Here is a 21,450-nt window from a genome sequence, read left to right as displayed (position 1 = left end):
CAAAATACACAAATTCTGGGAAAATACGTTTATTGAAACTATTCATTCGGCACAAAATATGTTTTTATCTGTAACGTTTGTTGTACAATCTTGACATATAGATTTATCTTCATCTTAGATTACACCATTTACACACTGTAACACTCCTGGGATTTAATTTAAAACTAAATTAAACAACAACGTTCAAATCAATCAATTTCTTTTGGTTATCTAAAATTCACATTCTTCAATCCACAATAGACTAGATCTGCGATATCACAATTCAATTTACTACACATTGATGAAATGCACATAAATACTAAGTAATATCGAGCTTGCACAGCAAGTTTTATCATACAATCATTATTACACTGTTACATCAATCACACCAATCAAGCAAAAATTGTTTGGATTCAAACCACAGAAAAGAGCCTCGAACTCAGACAGTTGTAAGGCAGAAGGCCTCTGGTGATGCTGTCGGTATCCTTTCTGTGAGTGAATAAAACCGGTGGTATAGAAAATAGGAAGAGTTCATTTTTGTTCAGATATTTAAAAAATATTTTCCAAAAAAGTTTGGAAAAATAAGACAAAGGTGAAAAACTCAAAATGAGGGTCGGTGGTAAATATATCATAAAAATCACTATTGTGAATATTGCTTTCAGGACAGATATCAAATTGAAAACAGAAGCAGCCACTGATTATCATTCAGATTTGAATAAGATAAAACCTACACAAACAAAAGATACACACGTTAAGATTATCCTATGCAGTTGAAAATTGCTTTTATAAGCTGCATATCAAACAACCAGTGTAATATAAATACTAATATTTCACTTAAAATACATTTTAATTATACAGAATTGATCCTGATTACATGTTATTGCTATGGTATTCAAGTAATATCTTAAGGAATGTGGAAAACATCTATAGCTCTGATTATGCTATGCATTATTCGATGTCCTTCTTAATAATTTCATCAAACTAAAAACAGCATTTTAAGCATACTATTTCAAACATAACATTTCTAGAAATAGCACAGAACAGATTAATCATGATACACTTTTCATCCAATACATATTCAGTATTCAAACTTCATTCCACATTCAACATTATTCTTCGAAAATATTGAATCATAATATTCCAAAAAAGCAATGCTGTTTTGAGATTTTATGTATTTCCCAGTCAGAAAACCCATTGAAATATGCAATACTTCCTCGTTCATCATCCAGCAGTACAAAAGGGAAGAGCTCGCAGGTATTTAACAATCAATTAAGTTCTATTATGGTCTCAATAGCTGAAAATAAAGTAAAAAGAACTAATTAATTTCTAATATCTATATGGGAAAAATATGAGATCGACCCAACACATTTTTACACTATCAAACCTACATAGATGTATGTTATGATAATATTATAATAATGATCATTAATAAATGAATATATACAATACATGTGCAGCCGATATAATTTAAAATACTACATGGGTAAATGCGGTATGCAATAATGGGCTACGATATATATCACATAAAGCAATGCAAAAGAGGGAAAAGAGAAGAAATTCTAAAACATCTATCACCTAGACATATATAAATGGTATTTTGCAAGTAACATAAAATGCCGTTATGGGTTAACATAAGGCAATGTTATATTTGTAAATTATCAGTTTTCCGGCATTTGGGGTTTGTAGCATCCAAAAAAATGGATATACCCATCGCTAGTTAAGTCCGGTATAAACATGGTTTCTGTAGGTAAATATATTCTAATACATAAGAAACATAATACAAAAAGTCGAAGGCATACGATTCGCAAAAACTAACGCAAACAAGAATCAAAGCTATTCGAAACATTGACAATTTTCTCCAGTTTTTCTCACTGATGAAAAAAACTGAAATTTCAATCAGAAGTGAAATTTGTGACTTGAAAGATTATCGTAAATGATTGGCATAATTTGAGAAATAGAGAATTAACTACCAGTCATGTAAAAATGCTTCATAATTTGCAATTAATGACTTAATGAATGTAAATAAATCAAATGGAATTGATGGTATAATTTGATTTGTGCTATGAAATAATCTTATTGCAATAAGTGTTTAAAATATCGTTAATCAAAAGAAATTAAACCTGAAAAAGTTCATTCCTGATTTATGTTCTGTTGCATTCTCAAAAAATATCCACATACAAACCTTTCAAAAGTGAGTAATTTCATCATCCTACATGTGATAAGAGGATATAAAAATCAAGGGTTCAAAATTCAAACCATAAAACCAAAACTAAAATCACAGCATTTGTGTAAAACATGGGGAAAATGTGAATTGTAAGCCATTAAAAAATTCAAAAGCACCGGTAAAGGATTAAAAGAGTAGCAATGAGTGTAGATGATATTAAAATGATCTACTGCATGAAGGAGTTAAACATAGGGAAAAACATTCATCACTATATAGGTACAAGAAATCAAGCAAAAAAATGGAATATCTAAGCATGCAATTAAGAAATCAAGAATTTCCCAAATAGTTTTTTTCATATTTGCCCACTTATCAGTGATTTATGGGCAAAAAAAGATGATTGTATAATAATCATTTTTATACCTCTGTGCGGTCTTCTACTTCTTGTTCAATGTTAATTTCGCAGTTTGGATTATTTTGACCGTCATCTTCCGAGGGCATTATTTCCTCTGTTTCCAACAGCGACGGAGAAGGGTGAGCGTCTAACAGAATCTGGAATAGAAATTTCGAAACCGGCACATTTAAAAAGAGCATGAATATCGCAGAGACAAAATATCTTTAAACTTCATAACACACAGCCTGGAAATATCTGTCACTGGTGTTGTAAGGTTCAAATTATTACGAAATGAAAGTTTCTTTGAGTGCTGAAATATTTCCTTGAGCAGAGCTATCTAATTCAGCATTTCCACGACATAATAAACATCATCAGGGGAATACTCCAACATTCAGTATTCTTGAAGATTAGGATGCCGTCAAAATTAGCTCGAGGAAACATTTCAGACTTGTTTTCAATTGTTCAAGAGAGATTTTACATGAATTCCATAGAACGCCGGCAACCGAGATACAGAAATAATTTATAATCAGTTTTCATAGAAACCAGCAGTGATTAATATTTGGTCATGCAAACAACATGCAGTAAAAAAATACATTTGTATTTCAAAGCAGATACTATGCACTATGTTGTAGGCTTCTTAGCCTTTTCATATGTCCTTATTGACTCATTACAGACCAATGTAGTATTTACGGCCTCTTGATGGACAACATTCTGTTTGAGCCATGACCAGTTGAGCCATGATACAGTTTCAAATTCTCTTTTCTACCATGAAAATGTTTAAGTGGTGAAAGGTATGTTAATTCATTTAAGCAGTGTCTATACTAGCATTTTATAGAAGGTGACACTAAAATGTTAACATCAGTTAGAGAAGGAAGTATGGTTAAACTGTATCTGATATGATAGATTTCAACTGAACTCTAAAACCTACTGTACATAGAGGAGACTAGCAAATAGAGAATGCATTTGGTAAGGGTCATCTTTTATGCAAAGGCTCTCCTATTTTAAGTTAAGAGTTTAATATTAGCTACATAAACAGTGGTTATTTGTGTTCAAGGTTGGAAAAATAGCTATTTGCACAGCACACAGCACTGATATAATTGCATAGTGAATGATTATATCAGCTTGAAAGACGATTGTTTTGAAGTTTGCCAGTACCCAGTTTCTGAATACATATATCCCATTCCAATCTAAATAATCAAATAAAAACAGTACACACAGATTGTGTAGTTATACAGCATTTGTGTGCATACAATCTTTTAATATACCTTAGAGAACGGGGAAGTCTTCAACCACTGTAAAATAATAATTGTATTATGTGAAAAACCTGGTTTTTTAGCATTAGAAATATCTATCCAAACATGGTATCAATCGAGCCAACTAAATCGCTAAATAGGTTCCATTCCCAGGGAATTTATGAGCCTCAACCCAAAGCTTACGTGAGAAAATGATGAGGTCTAAAAAGTAAAAGGAATCAATCATTGAACTCGTAGGTGCCAGTAAAATTGATATCATTGAATCTTGATGAGACCTCTTCTCGTGAAACAATTTCATGTAGGCCGCACTGAAATATGTGTTGTTGTTTAACCAGCTCAAAAGACAGAATCCAATGAGAAGGGTAAATCAAATTCCTGAAACAAGATCAACAACATCGAGAGTATGTAATCACAATACCTACCCCGTTCAGTATTTCTGGATCATTCTCGAGAGCTGCCACAACAGCATCATGGATGGACACGTATAAATGCTCCTGTTTATTCTTCTCAAAGAATCCCATTGCATGCAATGTCTCTCGTACGTTACCTGTAATAAAGGAAAAATTCTTCATTGAACAATCCAACATTTTGATAGATTTAGGCCACAATTATACACGGGTGGATGACAGAAACATAAGGATATCTTTTCACGCTTACCTTTGCAATTTGCTAAAAATATTGTAACATCAACATTCCTATATTCATCAATAACCTGCGAAAAATATTTGAAAGGAAATCACGCAACCTCCAAAAATGAAATATGAATCTATCTTTTTGATAATGCACACATACCTGAGTCAATGTTTTTACTCCCACCGCATCCATGAAACCCATCGTTGAGCAATCTAGGATTATATGATGAACATCAAAACAGGGCCAGCCTGGGTATTGCTTAATGTCGCAGTGGTCAGATTTCGGTGCCAGTTCTACCTCTGGTATGTGCATCTCTAATGGTATATTGTCATTGATGACATCAGGAGCCTGGTTGTCAACCATTACGTGTCCATTATTTTGTATCTACGATAGACACAATAAATAATCTTGGTAATCGAATTTACAGAATCCAATCAATCAGGGCGACATGGTTCAGCCCACAATAGAAATTTTCGCTCTGACTGTTTTTGTATTAGTACATGTAGTATAGTGCAGAATCTTATTTGGAATCCTAAACGTTTTTCACTTAAACTTACTGATGACGATGCTAGTTTCTTTTCTTTCTCAAGACAGACTTTTTCAGCTTCTTTGATTTCACGCTTGATGGCCGATTCCATCTTTTTTCGTTTGATGGCCAGTTTTCTGGGATTCATACTAGTTTTCTTGTAAATCTTATCGCGAAAGTTTTCAGCGTTTGCAAAATACAGCGATCCTTCAAATCTGAATATCTTCACATTCTTTACTTCTTCAGCCTGACAGGAAAACAAAAGCCCTCGTTGAAGAAATATCAGCAATGAAAAATCAAAATCTACTACTATTTATTTACTGAAGACTTATACTTACAGCTTTATATGAAGTGACATTGCGATAGATATCAGTACCGGGAATGCGACCAAGAATACAGGAATAGGGATTCTGAGTTCTCACTATAACCGTGAGCAATGAAAACCCCAGGGCAGTCGCAAGCCCCAGATCTACATCCAGAAAAGTAGTAGCCAGAAATGAGACAATCCAAATGGCCTAAAAATGAAAGTTTCAAAATGTGATAACCAGTTTCAAAAAGTATTGACAGACAGATTTGAGCACTTACAAAATCGAATTTCGATATTCGCCACAGTCGTTTAAGTTGATTGAACTGTAAAAACATTCCTTTCAGATTCACGATAATGATTGCTGCTAGGACACACTGGAAAAAATTTGATGACGATAGATGTGAATTCACAGGGTTTTCCTATCGTAGCTTTGATGCAATCAGGTTTAAAACCGTGAGAAGGCCTGTATTAAATGTAAAGGGTATCGTTCTTACATTTGGTAGAGAATAGAACAGCGGCCCGATGAGTAATAAAACGATGATCATTAAACCGGATGAAACGATGCCAGCGATCTGAGTTTTGCCACCCATCGAATCTTGAATGAGACTCCGCGACAGTGAAGCAGATGATACAAAACAGTTGAATAAACTGCCAAGAATATTCACACCTCCGTGAGCGAGTAATTCCTGTATAGATATCGAAATAGTTTCAAATATAATCAATTGATATATTCACACAAATGAAGTAAATGCCAGAATTTCTAAAGGACAGTTTAGTTGTACCCACCTGATTAGAATCTACTTCATATCCGTGCTTGGCCGCAAATATTTTTGACATTGACATTGAAACGGCGTATGAAACAATCGCTATAATCGCTGCATCGATCCACACATTCTTTATATAGTTTGATTTGGGTATCCGAGGTACAGGAATCCTGAAAAATCATCGACAATATGGATTAATGCTGAGGAACAGAGACTGCATTACGGCGAATTGCTTAAAAAATGTCAACTAACCCAGTTGGTATATCTCCTACGACATCCATTTCATATGTTGCTTCGAATTTTGCAAAATGTGAAATGATCGTCGCCACAACAACCTAAATATCAAAATCAACATCACAAACAAACATAATTGATTATGATTTTAGCTGTGTATAGCATTCATTGTTTATCAATGAAAAAGTATAAAGAATGAGTCTCCTTTCAATGCTGTTAAAACTCACCACAATAATCTCAGCTGGAACAGGCATTTTCATCTTATTTTGGAAACGTGCATTGATGCATTGTTTAACGAGGATGAGAATAATTATACACACACACGACATGACTAACGCCGCAAGATTTGTCTCCAATATCTTAGCAAATAAATCAATATATGTCTGAAAATAGCAAATGAACAATTCAAGTTTTTACAGTAACTATGGGGTCCAGGGACACCATGGCCAGTTGAATGAAAAGTGAACACAATAGCCAAAGACAAACCCAACAGAATAGGTATTACGGTAAGAACTGAGATAGGAAATGGAATTCTGAAATGTGCTTACATATATCAAGCGTAAAGCTCCACTGTATTTCTCAACTTTGATTCCAAAGATATGTGACACTTGACTTGTAAATACATGCATTGCAGCTCCTGTTGTGAAACCACTAACTAATGGATCTGATAGATAAATAGTGAGAAATCCCAACTGCAAGAAACCCATTGCTAACTGAAAAAGATTTTGAAAGTATTACATTTATATCAGATCAAACCTAAAATAGCTCAAGTAAATGAATTCAAATAATCGAGTATGGTAAGAACTTCAAGTTACCTGGACACATCCTGTTATCAAGGAAAGCTGCATCGCGATTGATGCTTTTTCTTCGATAAGTAACTGTTCATATTCAGCTTTTCTCGCAATATCTGTAACATTGTCATCACTATTTGTGGAGTTGAATAGAGGAGGCTGAAAGTCATGAGTTAACCGATCAACTGAACTACCAATCATCAAACATACTACAGCAAATGTACCTGAAAACACACATCATATTACTATACATTAAAACAACCTATTTTCCTTACTTCATCCCCATTAAATCTGAAAACATTTTCACAGTTGAATAAACAGATAAACTGACAAACTTACCAATTGAAATATGCCTAGATGTACCGAAGAAGAAGTAAAATATCACAGGAAAGAACGATACATATAAACCATACACTGGAGGTAATGAAGCCAACAATGAATACGCCATTCCTAAATGAAAGAAAAATACCGGTGCAAAAACTTCTGAATTTTAAGTTAATAATGTTCATCAATTTGTAGCCTACACATTCACACTATTTATTCCACTCTTTTATATTTTGAATCCTTATATCAAATGGCTTTAAAAAATCAAGCCTCAACAACCTGTTGACATGATTTTGCTCTAGGTATACTTCTTTTCATTTATCACTACCCTGTCACTATTAGATACAAGGAAAGGATATCATCACAATAAATTTCAGTACTGATGGAGTACTGAGGCTTTGCCATCTTTACTCTAGCCCAGAGTGTTCCAACTGACTCATAATTTGCTATCGATCTATATGAATATTGAAGGATTCTAATAAGTAGAAGAGAAGTATGAGGTGGCATTTTTGGTACCACCCTGTATATAGGACTGTAGTATGATAAACATAAATACATGTTCTTGATCATGTTTTGATTGATTTTTTACCTTCACAAAACATTGGTCTACCTACCTTGTGGTATATGCATGATAGCTACAGTTATTCCGGCTATAATGTCGCCGGCAATAAAGTCTTTGGAATACTTCTTTAAGATTCCGATAAATGGAAAACGTAGCAAGAAGAATCGTCGTAGCGCATCTTTCGAGCAGGTCAATTTATTACGAGCGCTCGAAAGTCTTTCTCGAAATGTTTTCTCTTGCCATATCGTGATTTCGTATCCTTCGTCAAATTTCGGTTGATTATAGACCGGTCTGTGAACTAATACTCGCTGATGCAGCGAACTCGAAGACGGCGCACGGCTTATATTCGTAGATGGAGCGTAACACTGATTTTCCATATTTCACTTTTCCAATGTTTAGTATTATACACAATTCGCACGTTCTGCTACGACGCGAGCATTTCAGACAAGTCTGAAAAATAAGGGCAGAACAATTGACACACAATAATAATATTGAAAACCTTTATCGAGGCTAGATAACACGAAGGTCAGTTGATAACCCATACAACAACCTGATCTGTTCATGCTAATGAATACTATTTGATTGTAGTCAAAACTTTCAATATTAAATAAAATGCTGAAGAAGATAATTTCATACACAGTGCTTCATACCGCGTGACAATGAATCATTGGAACATTCTAGAAAGCAGGCCTGTCAGCCACATTTTACACATGAAACTACAGTTCATCAGAAATACATTATTCATTTGTAATTTTACCTTCAGGCATTTACCAGTGAGTGTTTAATAACAGTCATATGACTAATTCAAGCGAATTATTACCCCCAATGCCGAAGTCATGAAAAAAGTTGACTTTTTAAATAGTGATTAATATAAGGTCTATAAGATTTCAAATTTGACTAGTACATGTAGGCTATGAACGGCCATCTGATCTTCTGTAGGAGGATGATTTATTTTTTCATGAAATTTCGGAAAAGACACATTTTAAATCAATCTCTATAAAAGTGAAGATTACGCTTGTTTTATTCTTGTGATAGTTCTTAGGGAATTTCTCCAATCAGTTCTCAGAGCCAAAAGTTAACTAAAAACTCGTAAGCTACATTCTGAAATAATGATGACATTGTACAAAAATAAAACATGTATACCAGCACAGATGAGGAATATTATTGTCAGCTATGTGACTGCAGTAATATGAATGTTATCTATAGCTAGCTAGACAATTGATATCTGTATGAAAATAAAAACATGTACTGTAGGCCTATAAAACAGCATATAGATGAGGAATATTATTGTCAGCTATGTGACTATGGTGATATGAATGCTACCTATAGTTAGCTATAGACAATTGATATCTCTGTTGGGATAGAACGCATTTCAGTACATTGAACAGCTGTTTAAAGAATAAATTCAGCGATCATGTTAAGCCTTTATTAATGACGTTTGGACTTTGGTTTGACATTAGGCCTATTTGATTTGTGGTTTTTAAAATTTACTATTTCACACTTATCGACAATCAAAATACGCTCCTACTAAAGACTACTTTCTTACATCGTTTACAAGTGAATACTCTGAAATGACATGTGATGTGAAATGGGGTAGGTTTGGGTCATCCTTCTTCACTGATTCACAAGAAGTTGGTTTCACTGCTTCTTTCTGCATTCACGAACGACAACTTAAAAATACCATATGGTGGCAATACATAACTTTTATGCAATAACATAGGTTCACATTAGATTACCTACCTGTTAATTCTCTGGAGTAAAGTAATTAATGACAAGTCACAAGGAAGTTGGATTCCTTAATTTATTCGCCGAACATCGATGGTTTTTCGGGAGTACCTCACTCAATCAATTTCCAATTTATTTGATTTCCGGGTGGGTATTAGATAAATCACGGAATAGGAATAGAAATAGTCCGTCTTCTATTCCGAGTCCGATTCCGTGATTTCTCTTTTGTAGTCTATGGCCAATTCAATACAATAAAACTTTATTGTATACACTTAAAATATTTGTTCTCATATAAAAATGAATGTAAGTATGATGCTGAGTGGTGATCAGTTATATCTATAGCTGGTCTAACTGCAGTTTGGGTCACCTTTCCATTGTGTGTTAGCCAGACCGGCGAACAGGCTCCAATTGGCCTCAACAAACGTAGTCAGTAACCTGTGTCTGTGGTTTAGTTTCACATGTTTCACGATCGGATATTTTCACAAACCACATAGTTGGTATAAGCCCATCCGATTATAAAAAGCTTACCACCAACGATTAGGTAACTAACTACCTCAAACGCTGAACAGTCATGAGTCAAGTCAAGTTAGTCATGTCAAGTCAAGTGTGGCGCTACAGTACAGTGTTATTTAAAGGATAGTGTTATGGTTAGGTTAGGTACATAACCATTAGTAGGGACACCTTAAAGTGTAGTCGCTCCTCATTATCAACCATCGACAGTCTCAACAAGTCAAGACTTACTCTGGTCTCTTACTGTCAAAATGCTTGTAGCCCAACAACAAAGTTTTCACTACACTACATGTCTACAGTATATAAAACATGACTAATAATAGTATGCAGGATGAAATATTTTGCCACTCAAAGTCGTTTCATAGCAAAGTAATTCTAAACAATTTTCGAATATTTTCAAAATTTTCAGCGATGAATGTTGTTGGCGATGTCTTCCATAAATGACCTACAAGTGTTGAAAGAGGAAGAAAAGAGTTTACTGGCAATTGCTACACAACTACAAGATCAACTTAACAGACTTAAGGTAGTTACACAATATTTATTCCTGTTCCTTCCAGGAAAATGCTTTATCAATGGTAAAAATATTTTAGGTAGAGGAGCTGGCACTGATTAACCAGATTCGCGAAGAACATGAACAAGGTGAAGAAGAATCATCTGTGATTTCAGATTACATCAGAGAAGAGGTACATTTGATATAAGATTAGAGTTGATTTTTCTCAAGAAACTTCTTCCAGCAGTTCATAAGTGCTTGTATGTTTCATCTTATAGCAAAATTATTCATGGCCACCCAGTGTAGCTAGCTTGACTGAGGAGAGTGTTGAAGAACTGGATCTCAGTGTTGGCAATATGAGGAGAGAAGAAGGTAAGAATATCGGATCAAAGATGAGGAGAGAATCCCACAATGATAATAAAAAGTCCGAAAATGAAACTTCGAGATAGTAGTTTATTTCAACGTTTCGACTATATCCTAATAGTCATCTTCAGGAATAATGAAGATGACTATTAGGATATAGTCGAAACGTTGAAATAAACTACTATCTCGAAGTTTCATTTTCAGACTTTTTATTATCATTGTGGGATTCTCTCCTCATCGCGTCAACACGGATATAGTGTTCTACGAATCGTGATCGGATCAAACTCTCAATATTGGCTTTGATATATATGGGTAAGCAGTCTTTAAATGAATTGCCTTTCATTTCAATTTCTATAGAAATGGATCCAGATATGGACGAAGAAGAGGAAGATGATGATGATGGAGAGGACAGGAATGATTTGACAGCCTTAATCCAACAATTGCATGAAAACAATCAAACTCTTGGACAATATTGACACAACTAGTGATAGGCTTGCATTTTGTACATATGTATTATACTCTGTATAGCTACCATGTTTTCAAAAACCTTAGAAAATAAAATCTAATGCAATACGATAAGAACCTTTGAAACTTCCTAATTCCTCTATTGTTCATTGTTTTCAATGGGAACCTTGTTACGAGGAGCTGCCACACCATGGTTCATTCAATCCCTATTCGATTGGGCAATATAGATGAAATTGTGAAAGTTCCAGTACTGAGTGTTCTCCGACCATTGAAAGGTACATTTTGGCCACTTGTCGACAAGGATAGTAAGTACACTAATGGTCAATAACTCGAGAAAAGAAAGATCTTCCAAAAAAGTAAAATTGTTTTATTTGAAACGTGTTATATCATGGTTTAAAACATAAGATATTGAATTATTTCAACGAATTCAAATGGAGACACAGTAAATATTTTCGAATACACAAAAACGATCAATTGAAGGAATGCATCATGGTTGGCTTATTATCAGATATTACACAAACCATACAATAATGCAATCGCACATTTTTTATCAATCGTCATTAATTACAATGAAAGCTAATATACATGAACTACAACATATCTCACGTTAAATGCCACTTGTACTTATACATTTACGAAAATATTTTTACAACAATACACAGCTATATATATATTGTTAAAATATACGAGGGCTTTCAGTGTGTGAATACATGTACATGCACATGTACTTTTTATATATATTCCATCTTTCTTCTTTTTATTTTTCTACAAAAACCCGAGCTGCTAGCTCATTCCCGAACACTCGGCATAAATCTATGAGTGACATATATCAATTTTCAGCACAAAAACATTCCCTTATTTGGTGAACACCAGACAGCTTGGCTGTAAAATCAATCTCTGCTTGAAAATTCAGATAAATGCTGCATGGCTTTGAAGAGCAATTACCGGTATACAACCAAGTAGCCTAATTATAACATACAAAATCTTTTTGAGAAGAACAATATACGATTTTCTGAAATAGAAATATTAACCGGGTAATATACCTAACTCGAAATTTATTTCTTGGTAAGGCTAGCCTTCTTTCAACACTGCCAATAGCATAATATTAAATGTTATATATATATATACTTAACAGGGTGCAAATAGAACTATCTATAATAACAATTATTGCTTCAATAGGAAGTAGTGTTCTTTTGAAATAGACCCTTTATATAAATATCTATGATTTATGTACAATAATACGTATCATATTTATATCATTCATGAAGTTCCGAAGGAAATATAATCCATTAGAGTGGCATACTACAAGTAAATGATTTATGTACAGATGAGAAATATGAAAGGATGTTGTTGCTACCATTACATAAAACATACACAAATAATAAATATTACAGAGGAATTCTATTTGTGTCCACTTAAACAAATTTAAATGGCTGCCAAAATGTATTCATTACCAGTATGCAATGTAGAACATGCAAATTAGATGCATCAAGAACATTACAAACTTAATTTTGATTATTTCAAAGAAAACAAATTTTCAAAATACAGTTACAACAATTCTGGAAATCATTACCTTAGGCAGTTTGTTGGGTTAGTGGCTCGGTATTTCAAGCCAGCAATTTTGTTTGTTCCTATATACACACATTATCAACATTAAGTCTCACCAAAAAACTGTTGATAATTCCACTGTAAACTCAAAATATCATATATGAAGTATGGCACATTTTCAGCATTCATTAAAAATCTACCCTAATATGTTGACAAAATGTTCGTGAACTATTTTTCATGGAACTCATTGAATTTTTCTTGTTTCTCTTAAGATGTCGCGATTGATTACATACAATATGTATCTGCGACACCCGTCACACCACATGTCAGTACCATTAAGTCTAAAGTTTGAAATTCATAACAATCGTTATTGAGTATCGAGGAACCATCGGGCATTCAGTGGCAGGTATTAATCTATGCAATAAAATCTTGTGATTTTCTTCTCATCAAACATTCGAGCACAAAATACAACTGGCAGGAACATTGCACATTTAAATGATATCAGGTCAGGTGCACTCATCTTCATGAATCTTCATCAGGTTTGATTCTCTTTGCAATTGATGGACTTCCAACCAGCACTGGTTTTCTAAAACAAATTATATTCCTCAATTTATTTCTAGTTCTATTTGTATATGATGTTCACAGACAACATCAATGAGAAGTAAATAGAACTATTGAACTGATGGCAGTGAATAATTCCTTACCCATCGGCATTTATAGGTCTTTTTATGGCAACTTTAGCAGCTGGACTTGCAGCATCTACAATGAATTACAAATAAGGCCAAATTTAAAGAATTATATTTAATGAATTTTAGAATTATAAGTAAGAATATTTTCAATTTTGTCTTTTGATAGAAAGCCCAAAAAAGTTTTCTTACCTTGCAACCACCTGACTTGTGTAGCAGGACCATAGCCTTTCTCATTCCGGGCGGCAATACGGAATATTATGGCTGGTTTAGTTGTATAATCCAAGTGAGCTGAAGCCAAACTGCTATTACTGACAATACAAGAGGGACTCGGTCCACAATAAACACGTACAAATGCCAGCTGTGCCGGTGTTCCTGGCATTTGTTCAACTGCTGCAGAGTTTCGAACAGCCAGATACACTGAATACTCTGTTATACGACCAGCTGTGTTCTGTGGTGGTTCCCAAGACAGACAGGCACCTTCAGGACTCTAAAACAACAGATCAAAATGAAACTTTTTGAATTACCGAGTAATTTTACGCACAAATTTATCACAGAACCATACATACCTTGCTAATTTTGATAGCAGATGGAGCTCCAGGGAATCCTGGAAGGCAAGTCTTAAAGGCAGACACCTCACTGAAGGCGCCACGACCACAAGCATTAATTCCTGCAACTCTAAACTTATAGGCTGTTCCCGGAAGCAGTTCTTGGCGTTTCAATATGTTGTGGTCTGGTACACTGACCACATCGATATCCTAAAACAAATAAATATGGAAAACAAATAGAAATTTACCAGTAAAGTGATTCAGCGAATACTTCACTCCTAATGCAACTTACATCTCCATTTCCCTGGCTGGCTTCTGATGGAAGATGATACTGCGAGACAATACATGAGGTTCCCTTAATAATACCGACATCATACCACTGATTACCAGTTTCCTTCTTGACAGTTACCATCTTAGCTGGTGACTCCCCTTCAGGCTTGATTTCCTGAAAAACATACAAAGGTTTGCTTAGATACACCTTAAATTCGAATCATTCAAATTTGTCAGCTATCGAAATAATATACAGTATTTAAGAACCATAATGTGGTCCACGACCAGCTATGTCTAGAACTGGCCTCATAAGATGCTTACCGTTTTTATTCCATTCTCTGACTTAAATTTATTCTCTGACATTATTGGAATATTCATAGTTGTAGTCATATTAGTGGCAGCTGCTGCAGCTGTTGCTAGGGTCGAAAGAGGATCTAAAAATGAGGATATAAAAGCTGTTTAATGGAATATACCAATTCCGCAAAACACACACAAGGCATTTGCCCCACAGGTGATAGTCCTCGAACATTCTTCTACATACCAGAAGCCTCAGAAGAAGAAGCTGTTGTTAATGAAGTATCCATTGCTTCCTCTTTTGGCTCTTCTTTAGGCTCAACAGTAGGTTCTGCTAGTTTCATTTCAGCTGATTCAGCATTCACATCGAATACGGCGGACGTGTCCATTGCTTCCGGTTCATCCAACTTCGTCTGAGATTCATCCATTTTTGAAGTGCTGGCCACAGCTGCATCAGGGTTTACTGTTTGAGATTCATCAGGCTTCTCCACTGAAACACCAGTGTCTGCCTGTTTATTTTCTTTTTCATCTTTTCCTTCATTATTTTCGCCAGCAGATTTTTCAGCAGATGTTTCTTCTCCTTCACCACAATGTTTTCCATCGGTGCATTCTTTTTTATCTTCTTCACCACAATGAACACCATCAGTGCATTCCTTTTCCTCACCACAATGGAGGCCATCGGTGCAATCTTTGCCCTCACCACAATGTTTCCCATCTGTACAATTATTCTTCTCTTCCCCACAATGCTTTCCATCAGTGCATTCTTGTTTGTCTTCACCACAATGCTTTCCATCAGTGCATTCTTTTTCTTCACCACAATGAATGCCATCAGTGCACTCGGCCTTCTCTTCCCCGCAATGCTTACCATCAGTGCATTCTTTTTTGTCTTCCCCACAATGCTTTCCATCAGTGCATTCTTTTTCTTCACCACAATGAATGCCATCCGTGCACTCAGCCTTCTCTTCCCCACAATGCTTTCCATCAGTACATTCTTGTTTATCTTCCCCACAATGTTTTCCATCAGTGCACTCTTTTTCTTCACCACAATGGATGCCATCAGTGCACTCAGTCTTCTCTTCCCCACAATGAATGCCATCAGTACATTCACCCTTTTCTTCCCCACAATGAATGCCATCAGTACACTCGGCCTTTTCTTCCCCACAATGGATGCCATCAGAGCACTCACCAGACACAAGCGGCTGTGCTTGTGTTGCTGAAATGACGGATGTTACAGCCGGAGTAACTTTAGTCGCAGCAGCCAGCACATCAGCCCTTTGTGTCAGAGCCGTAGGCAATGCAGTTGTAGACACTACAATGGGAGTAATAGTCGGTTGACTAACAGTGACAATATTCGGAGATGAAGCTGTACTAACTAACGATGACAGTGGTTTTGTTATCATAACAGTCTTCTGACCGACTGAAAATAGAAAAAACACATTTCATATATAAAATCGTGAATGAAGAAAATAGCTCAAAGAAAAAAGATTGAACGGTTACTTTAACTTACTTTGACCTTTTCCATTTCCAGATATAATGCTTACAACTGGTTTAGTTCCAGTTTGTGATCCGACTAGCTGACTTAATGTCCCAGCAGTACCAGCTCCAGATAATGATGTACCAGCTAATGCTAAAAAGAGAACATATGCATGATAATGCCAAAATACACAAGCCACTTCATGACTATATATATTTATATGAGTTATGCGTCAGTTCTTACATGAAGCGGAAACAGTTTTAACAGTAACACCACCGGGAGTTCCACCAGCCTGCGTATTGACGACGATGAACTGAGTTTGTCCAGTTGATGAACCGCCGAGTTTAGGCATTGTCGTAATAATCTTCGCCGGAGTGATTCCGTGACCAGTCGATCCTTTTGGCGCAGCGATGACAATCGTCTGTTTACCGCCGATATTAGCAGTCGTTGTAGTTCCCGACGCGAGGCCAGCTTTAGCCATTGCGATCATTGATGTCGGGATAGTTTTAATCATTGCTTTTCCAGCTTGCGTATTCTGTAAAAATCCCAAGAATTCAACAACAGATGCATATAACGCAAACAAAGAATCCGACAAAAACCAATGTTTCATACTTTCATACTTTTTGTACCTTTATATGAGGCTGAACACTACTGATGCCTAGAATAGTAGATGGTGTTGAACCACCTCCCTGATTAGATAAAATCGCTGTGGGTTTAGCTCCGGCTTGCGATGTAACCAGTTTGACAATTGTAGCGCCCTGGGGAATGCCAGACTTTGTCTGAAAAATAACAATTTCAAAGGTGCTATGACGAATCCAATTTGTACCATTGGTTAATCTCAATCATAATCATGCAAATAGTTTGATGACTCACTGTAGCTACAGTCATTCCCTGTGTCGTCTTTACGAGAGTTACAATCTGAGGCTGAGACGTTACCGCTCCAGTCTTATGTACGGTTATGATCTGTTTGCCTTGCCCGGAAGGATGCGCTTTCAGAATTGTCGCGCCTGGTGTGTTCAAGCGGACAGCTTGTCCGGTCTGCGAACCTTGCACCGGTGCTACTTTGATACCGGATGGTGTAACAATCGTAGGCGTGACGACTTTAATACCGCTTGACAGACTCGTTAAAGTAGATGTTGGAGTTGTGCTGGCGTTAGTTGTAATTTTCTGCGTAGCCGCTGCCGCTGCAGCAAGTGCTGCTATTCCACTCATTCCACTTCCAGATGACTGAAATTATAGTTCAACGTCGTGACTTGCAGAAATACATCATTCTGAATATCATCGCTAATAGGAATACTACACAAGTAAGTGAATGATATCTAGGCTCACCGGTGTTCCTGAACCAAATGAGATTGGTTTCGCAAGACTGATCAGTTGCGATCCACCACTCTGCGATGCGCTGAGTACTTTCACCGCAGTGCCTGTAGATGGCGTAACTGTAATGGGTGATTTTCGTGGTGCACGTATCGAATGAGGTGGAGTTCCAGCAAGTTGTGCAAGTGTCGAGGAGGGTCGCACACCAGCCACACCTAAATCAATCACCAAATAATAACGTCAATAGGTAGGTACCTTAATAATATTTTAATTGAAAAATTGTGTAAAAATCCAATTAAATATTTTAAAGAATGGGTTTTATTTACGAACCTGGTAATCTGATAGTAGCAGATGTCGGGGTTGTTGGGTGAAGGTTTGCCTTCGCGAGCGGATTACCAGCATTTTGTGGTATACCAGGAGGTGTAGCCGCCTGTGAAGGTGGCATGTCATATTTTTGAAGTTGTAGTAAGTAAGCATCGGCTGTTGGCACAGCACCCCAGGTTACTTCTAACGTTGTGGTGCTCGCTCGTACCAGTTGTACCTTTGATGGAGGTGGAGGCTTCTCTGAAATCAAATAAACTATAATGTTGAATAGTTCCAACTTCAAGCAATTCATCTGTACATGAACATCAATGCGAAACAAATCTCTCCAATCTCTTAAATTCACTCAAAAATTTTAAAATCAATGAAATATAGTTTTAAAATCGCTTACCTGTCTCCAAAAACCACAAGTCTTTGAAACAAACCTACACAAAAGAAAGGGCTTCACATGATGAAATTATAAAATCAATAGGAACAGATTGTCCCATTCCCTCTAGTACATCAATATGAGGAGTTGCAATGAAAACTTAGTCAAATGCAATAAATGATTCAAGGGCTGATAGAAAAAATACCTGATTATTCCAGGCTTTTCGGTAACCATCTCGACCACTCCATATATACAAACGAGAATGAATAGCTACAGCACAGTGTCCAGCACGAGCACGGGGCAATGCGTCTTCAAATACTTCCATCGCTAGTGGCTCCCATGTCATTGTTTCTGAAAAAATATCAATGTGATTGAATACAAACATAACTCTCTCAAATGCAAAGAGAGCTTCGTATAGTTTATTATGTTCAAGTCAGGCAGATCTTTATGCCAAATGAGAACTCTTACCGAGATTAAGTGATGCTAGTGTATTGGTACATTTCCATTCTTTTTCATGAGTTGCAACTTTGACATCATCCATAACCAGCGGAACCCAACCACCGAACACGAACATTCGACAGCCAATTACAGTCGCTGAATGTAAACTACGCGGAAGAGGTGCGATCCCCTGCACAACAGGTTTAGTCCACTGATATGTCTCTGAAAAAACAGGCAGATATTCGACATAGTAGTTTAACACTGCAGGGCTGATAGCGATACTCATTTATCATAAAATAGACAGAGAACATTGAACCATACCTCCATCCAATATCCACAGATCCCCGAGACGACATCCACTCATTCCGCCATAAATGATAAGTTGGGATTTCTTCCCATCTTTGCCCGAGTAAGCAGCAGCAGAATGAGATTCTCGTGGAGGAGGCGCTGTACCGATACACTGTGGGAAATCCCATGACATCACGCTCGAATTTGGTCTCAATTCAAGAGTGTACACATCATTTAGATATCTCGGTATGTTGTTTTTTGGATCTTCTGAATCATTGGCCAGACCGCCAAATAAATAACACTTCTGTCCCAGTAGTGTGAAACTATGTCCTATTAAGAATCATAAATGAAATAGTACTGTAAATATGAGGAAGGTCTCTAGGCTTGCAGGCCTTATTTATATCAACATTACTTGCCGGTTACCTACCAAGGCGAGGGCAAGGTGGTGGTGATTGACTCTTTGGAGGCTTTGCCTTCACTTTTTTCCATTCCCAACGACTAGCTTGTAGTTCATAAAGGTCACTTGAGTATTTACCGTACTCTATCATGCCACCAAATACTAAAATTCGCGTGCCATCACAAACAAAGCCATACGCTGCACAACCAGGAGGTATATCTCCTCTGACAGCTGGGACAAACCACTGACCAGTAGCTGCAATTAATAGAACTATATCTTACTCCATTCAATGTTTCTATTAGATATGCCAGAAGTTCAGAAAATCATTTGGATATTACTCTCCAAAAAGTTCAGCTGCTGACATAATTCATATAAGATAGACCAGAGTTTTATATGCCGATCAAATCAATGAATACAAAATGATTGCTGGCTAAATAAATTATAATTTTCATTAAATGCAAGATCCCACAATTGTTGAAACTTGTTGAAATCTTACAATACTAGAAATAATTCAACCATCCTCCTTCCTTCTAATATAACTAGCATTTTAAATAGACCTTTGAAAGTCTTTGAACAATATTGTGGGATGAATCAGTGGATCAGAATATCTGTGAAAATCCCACAATAATCGAATGACAAGACAATAGAAATAGAAATATTTAGATAATAGGTGGCAACGACCCGAAAAACTACTATATCCTAAAATTAATAAACTTAATAATTAGTTGTCATTCAATTATTGCAGGAATCTACTGATCTATCATTTCAATTTCTGTTCTATTTGTGTTTGTTAAATCATTCTAAATATTTCTATTTCTATTATCTTGAACTTGATTTCATTGATTGCTTTAAATAGTTTTACAGGAGATACATGCAATAAAATATTAACATCAATACAGGACAAAACATACAGATCAAATATCCTTTTTCTATATTTAAATATTATCATCTATATAAATCATCTATTTCTATATCCAGGTTTCGAAACTACTGACTATTATCAAAACAAACAATCATCGGACTGAATACAAAACATAACAGAAGCACGTGGGTTTGTTTACATTTGATGGAGGATTGTGGGAGAAAATTTATGTTAATTATGTGTAGATATTGTTCATTCCTTTTTTCGAGCAGTGGTGTAGAGCATACAAGCAAACATGTAATATAAGTTAATTCGAATGCGATCACGTTTCACGTTAATTTAAAATCAGATAACATCTAAATGTCGTTCAATGCGACCAAACATGACAGCAATATGTAAATAAAAACACGGGTTACAGGCTCGCGGCGGCGATTGATGATGGGCGCCGCCATTTTGAAATTTTGAAAGTTGACGAAAAAAACTGATCGCTAGACAATGAACCTATCAAAAACGCTTGCTAAATCATTGATAGATCAACAACATTCGGCGACTAACAAAATTTACTATTTTTTTCTGTTTTCATCTTTATTTAAAGCGCAATTCTGAGCGCCAGTCCGAAACAACGACAATTAACAACAAAGCCGCCATCTTGGATTTTTAAACGCTAGAAAAAATGACTATTTTCTTACCTGTATTGAAAACATGCAACTCATCGACTATCCCTTCGTTGCCACCACCAAAAACTACCATCAAATCTCTAATTGCCACCGCCCGATGTCCATGCCGAGGCCTAGGACACGGCCCAGCGGTATTTGTAACCCGCTTCCACTTCAGGATGGGTGCCGCCATGTTGTTTATTACCCAGAAAGCGTCAAGAGAGTCCCGGATGATGATTACTCCTCGACTGCCAGTGTTGGCTTCGTACCTTTGCGGTTGGCTCCATTTGCGCGGGTAGAGGTACATTCGACCCCGAGAAATTCTATGGAACTCCAAAATGAGAAAATAATTTTGTTAACTCTCTGCAGCAGTGGTTGTTTCTGCGTGATCTCGATCTTGAGTGTACCGAAACACCCAGTCTGTGGTACATGAGACACTAAGGTTCTTGGTGAACCCAATGCATGATATGATTGTGATGTCCCATAAATTTAGATTGAAGATAAAA

General features: G+C 36.2%; 3 protein-coding genes across 6 annotated transcripts; 1 reads left to right on the top strand and 2 right to left on the bottom strand.

Annotated features, from left to right (window-relative positions):
- Nucleotides 1-21: 21 nt before the first annotated feature.
- On the bottom strand, nucleotides 22-9,799 carry LOC141902723 (prestin-like). 4 transcript variants are annotated; one of them, XM_074790567.1, is made up of 19 exons: nucleotides 9,669-9,799; nucleotides 7,981-8,378; nucleotides 7,382-7,492; nucleotides 7,067-7,266; nucleotides 6,800-6,964; nucleotides 6,479-6,634; nucleotides 6,270-6,352; nucleotides 6,040-6,187; nucleotides 5,748-5,939; nucleotides 5,532-5,627; nucleotides 5,285-5,461; nucleotides 4,978-5,193; nucleotides 4,580-4,804; nucleotides 4,445-4,499; nucleotides 4,210-4,334; nucleotides 3,800-3,826; nucleotides 2,564-2,692; nucleotides 2,162-2,188; nucleotides 22-1,273 (listed from the first exon to the last, which is right to left on the bottom strand). In XM_074790567.1, the coding sequence occupies exons 2-18, from the start codon at nucleotides 8,303-8,305 to the stop codon at nucleotides 2,165-2,167; spliced, it is 2,454 nt and encodes an 817-aa protein (XP_074646668.1). In that variant the 5' UTR covers nucleotides 8,306-8,378; nucleotides 9,669-9,799; the 3' UTR covers nucleotides 22-1,273; nucleotides 2,162-2,164. The 4 variants fall into 4 exon arrangements, with proteins under 4 accessions (XP_074646668.1, XP_074646669.1, XP_074646670.1 ...); XM_074790568.1 differs by lacking the exon at nucleotides 2,162-2,188; XM_074790569.1 differs by lacking the exon at nucleotides 3,800-3,826.
- Nucleotides 9,800-9,886: 87 nt separating this feature from the next.
- Nucleotides 9,887-11,615, top strand: LOC141902670 (uncharacterized). The gene is made up of 5 exons (XM_074790499.1): nucleotides 9,887-9,956; nucleotides 10,573-10,686; nucleotides 10,754-10,846; nucleotides 10,932-11,025; nucleotides 11,374-11,615. Exons 2-5 carry the CDS (start codon nucleotides 10,579-10,581, stop codon nucleotides 11,490-11,492), a joined length of 414 nt encoding a protein of 137 aa, XP_074646600.1. The 5' UTR covers nucleotides 9,887-9,956; nucleotides 10,573-10,578; the 3' UTR covers nucleotides 11,493-11,615.
- Nucleotides 11,616-11,860: 245 nt separating this feature from the next.
- On the bottom strand, nucleotides 11,861-21,147 carry LOC141901589 (host cell factor 1-like). The gene is made up of 19 exons (XM_074788920.1): nucleotides 20,978-21,147; nucleotides 19,457-19,681; nucleotides 19,063-19,359; nucleotides 18,772-18,963; nucleotides 18,509-18,654; nucleotides 18,328-18,361; nucleotides 17,946-18,179; nucleotides 17,631-17,830; nucleotides 17,175-17,528; nucleotides 16,931-17,080; nucleotides 16,545-16,836; nucleotides 16,335-16,454; nucleotides 15,075-16,244; nucleotides 14,855-14,967; nucleotides 14,556-14,708; nucleotides 14,285-14,473; nucleotides 13,908-14,205; nucleotides 13,734-13,788; nucleotides 11,861-13,615 (listed from the first exon to the last, which is right to left on the bottom strand). Exons 1-19 carry the CDS (start codon nucleotides 21,135-21,137, stop codon nucleotides 13,552-13,554), a joined length of 4,446 nt encoding a protein of 1,481 aa, XP_074645021.1. The 5' UTR covers nucleotides 21,138-21,147; the 3' UTR covers nucleotides 11,861-13,551.
- Nucleotides 21,148-21,450: the final 303 nt, after the last annotated feature.

Source organism: Tubulanus polymorphus, chromosome 3 (assembly GCF_964204645.1).
Source record: "Tubulanus polymorphus chromosome 3, tnTubPoly1.2, whole genome shotgun sequence".
Lineage (NCBI taxonomy): Eukaryota > Metazoa > Nemertea > Palaeonemertea > Tubulaniformes > Tubulanidae > Tubulanus > Tubulanus polymorphus.
This window is presented reverse-complemented; position numbering and strand designations above follow the sequence as displayed.

Coding starts and splice junctions, on each gene's coding strand:
- LOC141902723 (XM_074790567.1), bottom strand. CDS start 8,305: ATGGAAAATCAGTGTTACGCTCCATCTACGAATATAAGCCGTGCGCCG. Junction 5,462..5,531: donor GAATATCGAAATTCGATTTT/GTAAGTGCTCAA, acceptor TTTCATTTTTAG/GCCATTTGGATTGTCTCATT. Junction 2,189..2,563: donor AAGTAGAAGACCGCACAGAG/GTATAAAAATGA, acceptor TATCACATGTAG/GATGATGAAATTACTCACTT.
- LOC141902670 (XM_074790499.1), top strand. CDS start 10,579: ATGTTGTTGGCGATGTCTTCCATAAATGACCTACAAGTGTTGAAAGAG. Junction 10,687..10,753: donor ATCAACTTAACAGACTTAAG/GTAGTTACACAA, acceptor AAAATATTTTAG/GTAGAGGAGCTGGCACTGAT. Junction 10,847..10,931: donor CAGATTACATCAGAGAAGAG/GTACATTTGATA, acceptor TTCATCTTATAG/CAAAATTATTCATGGCCACC.
- LOC141901589 (XM_074788920.1), bottom strand. CDS start 21,137: ATGGCGGCACCCATCCTGAAGTGGAAGCGGGTTACAAATACCGCTGGG. Junction 17,831..17,945: donor TGCTACTATCAGATTACCAG/GTTCGTAAATAA, acceptor TGATTGATTTAG/GTGTGGCTGGTGTGCGACCC. Junction 14,474..14,555: donor CCAGCCAGGGAAATGGAGAT/GTAAGTTGCATT, acceptor TATTTGTTTTAG/GATATCGATGTGGTCAGTGT.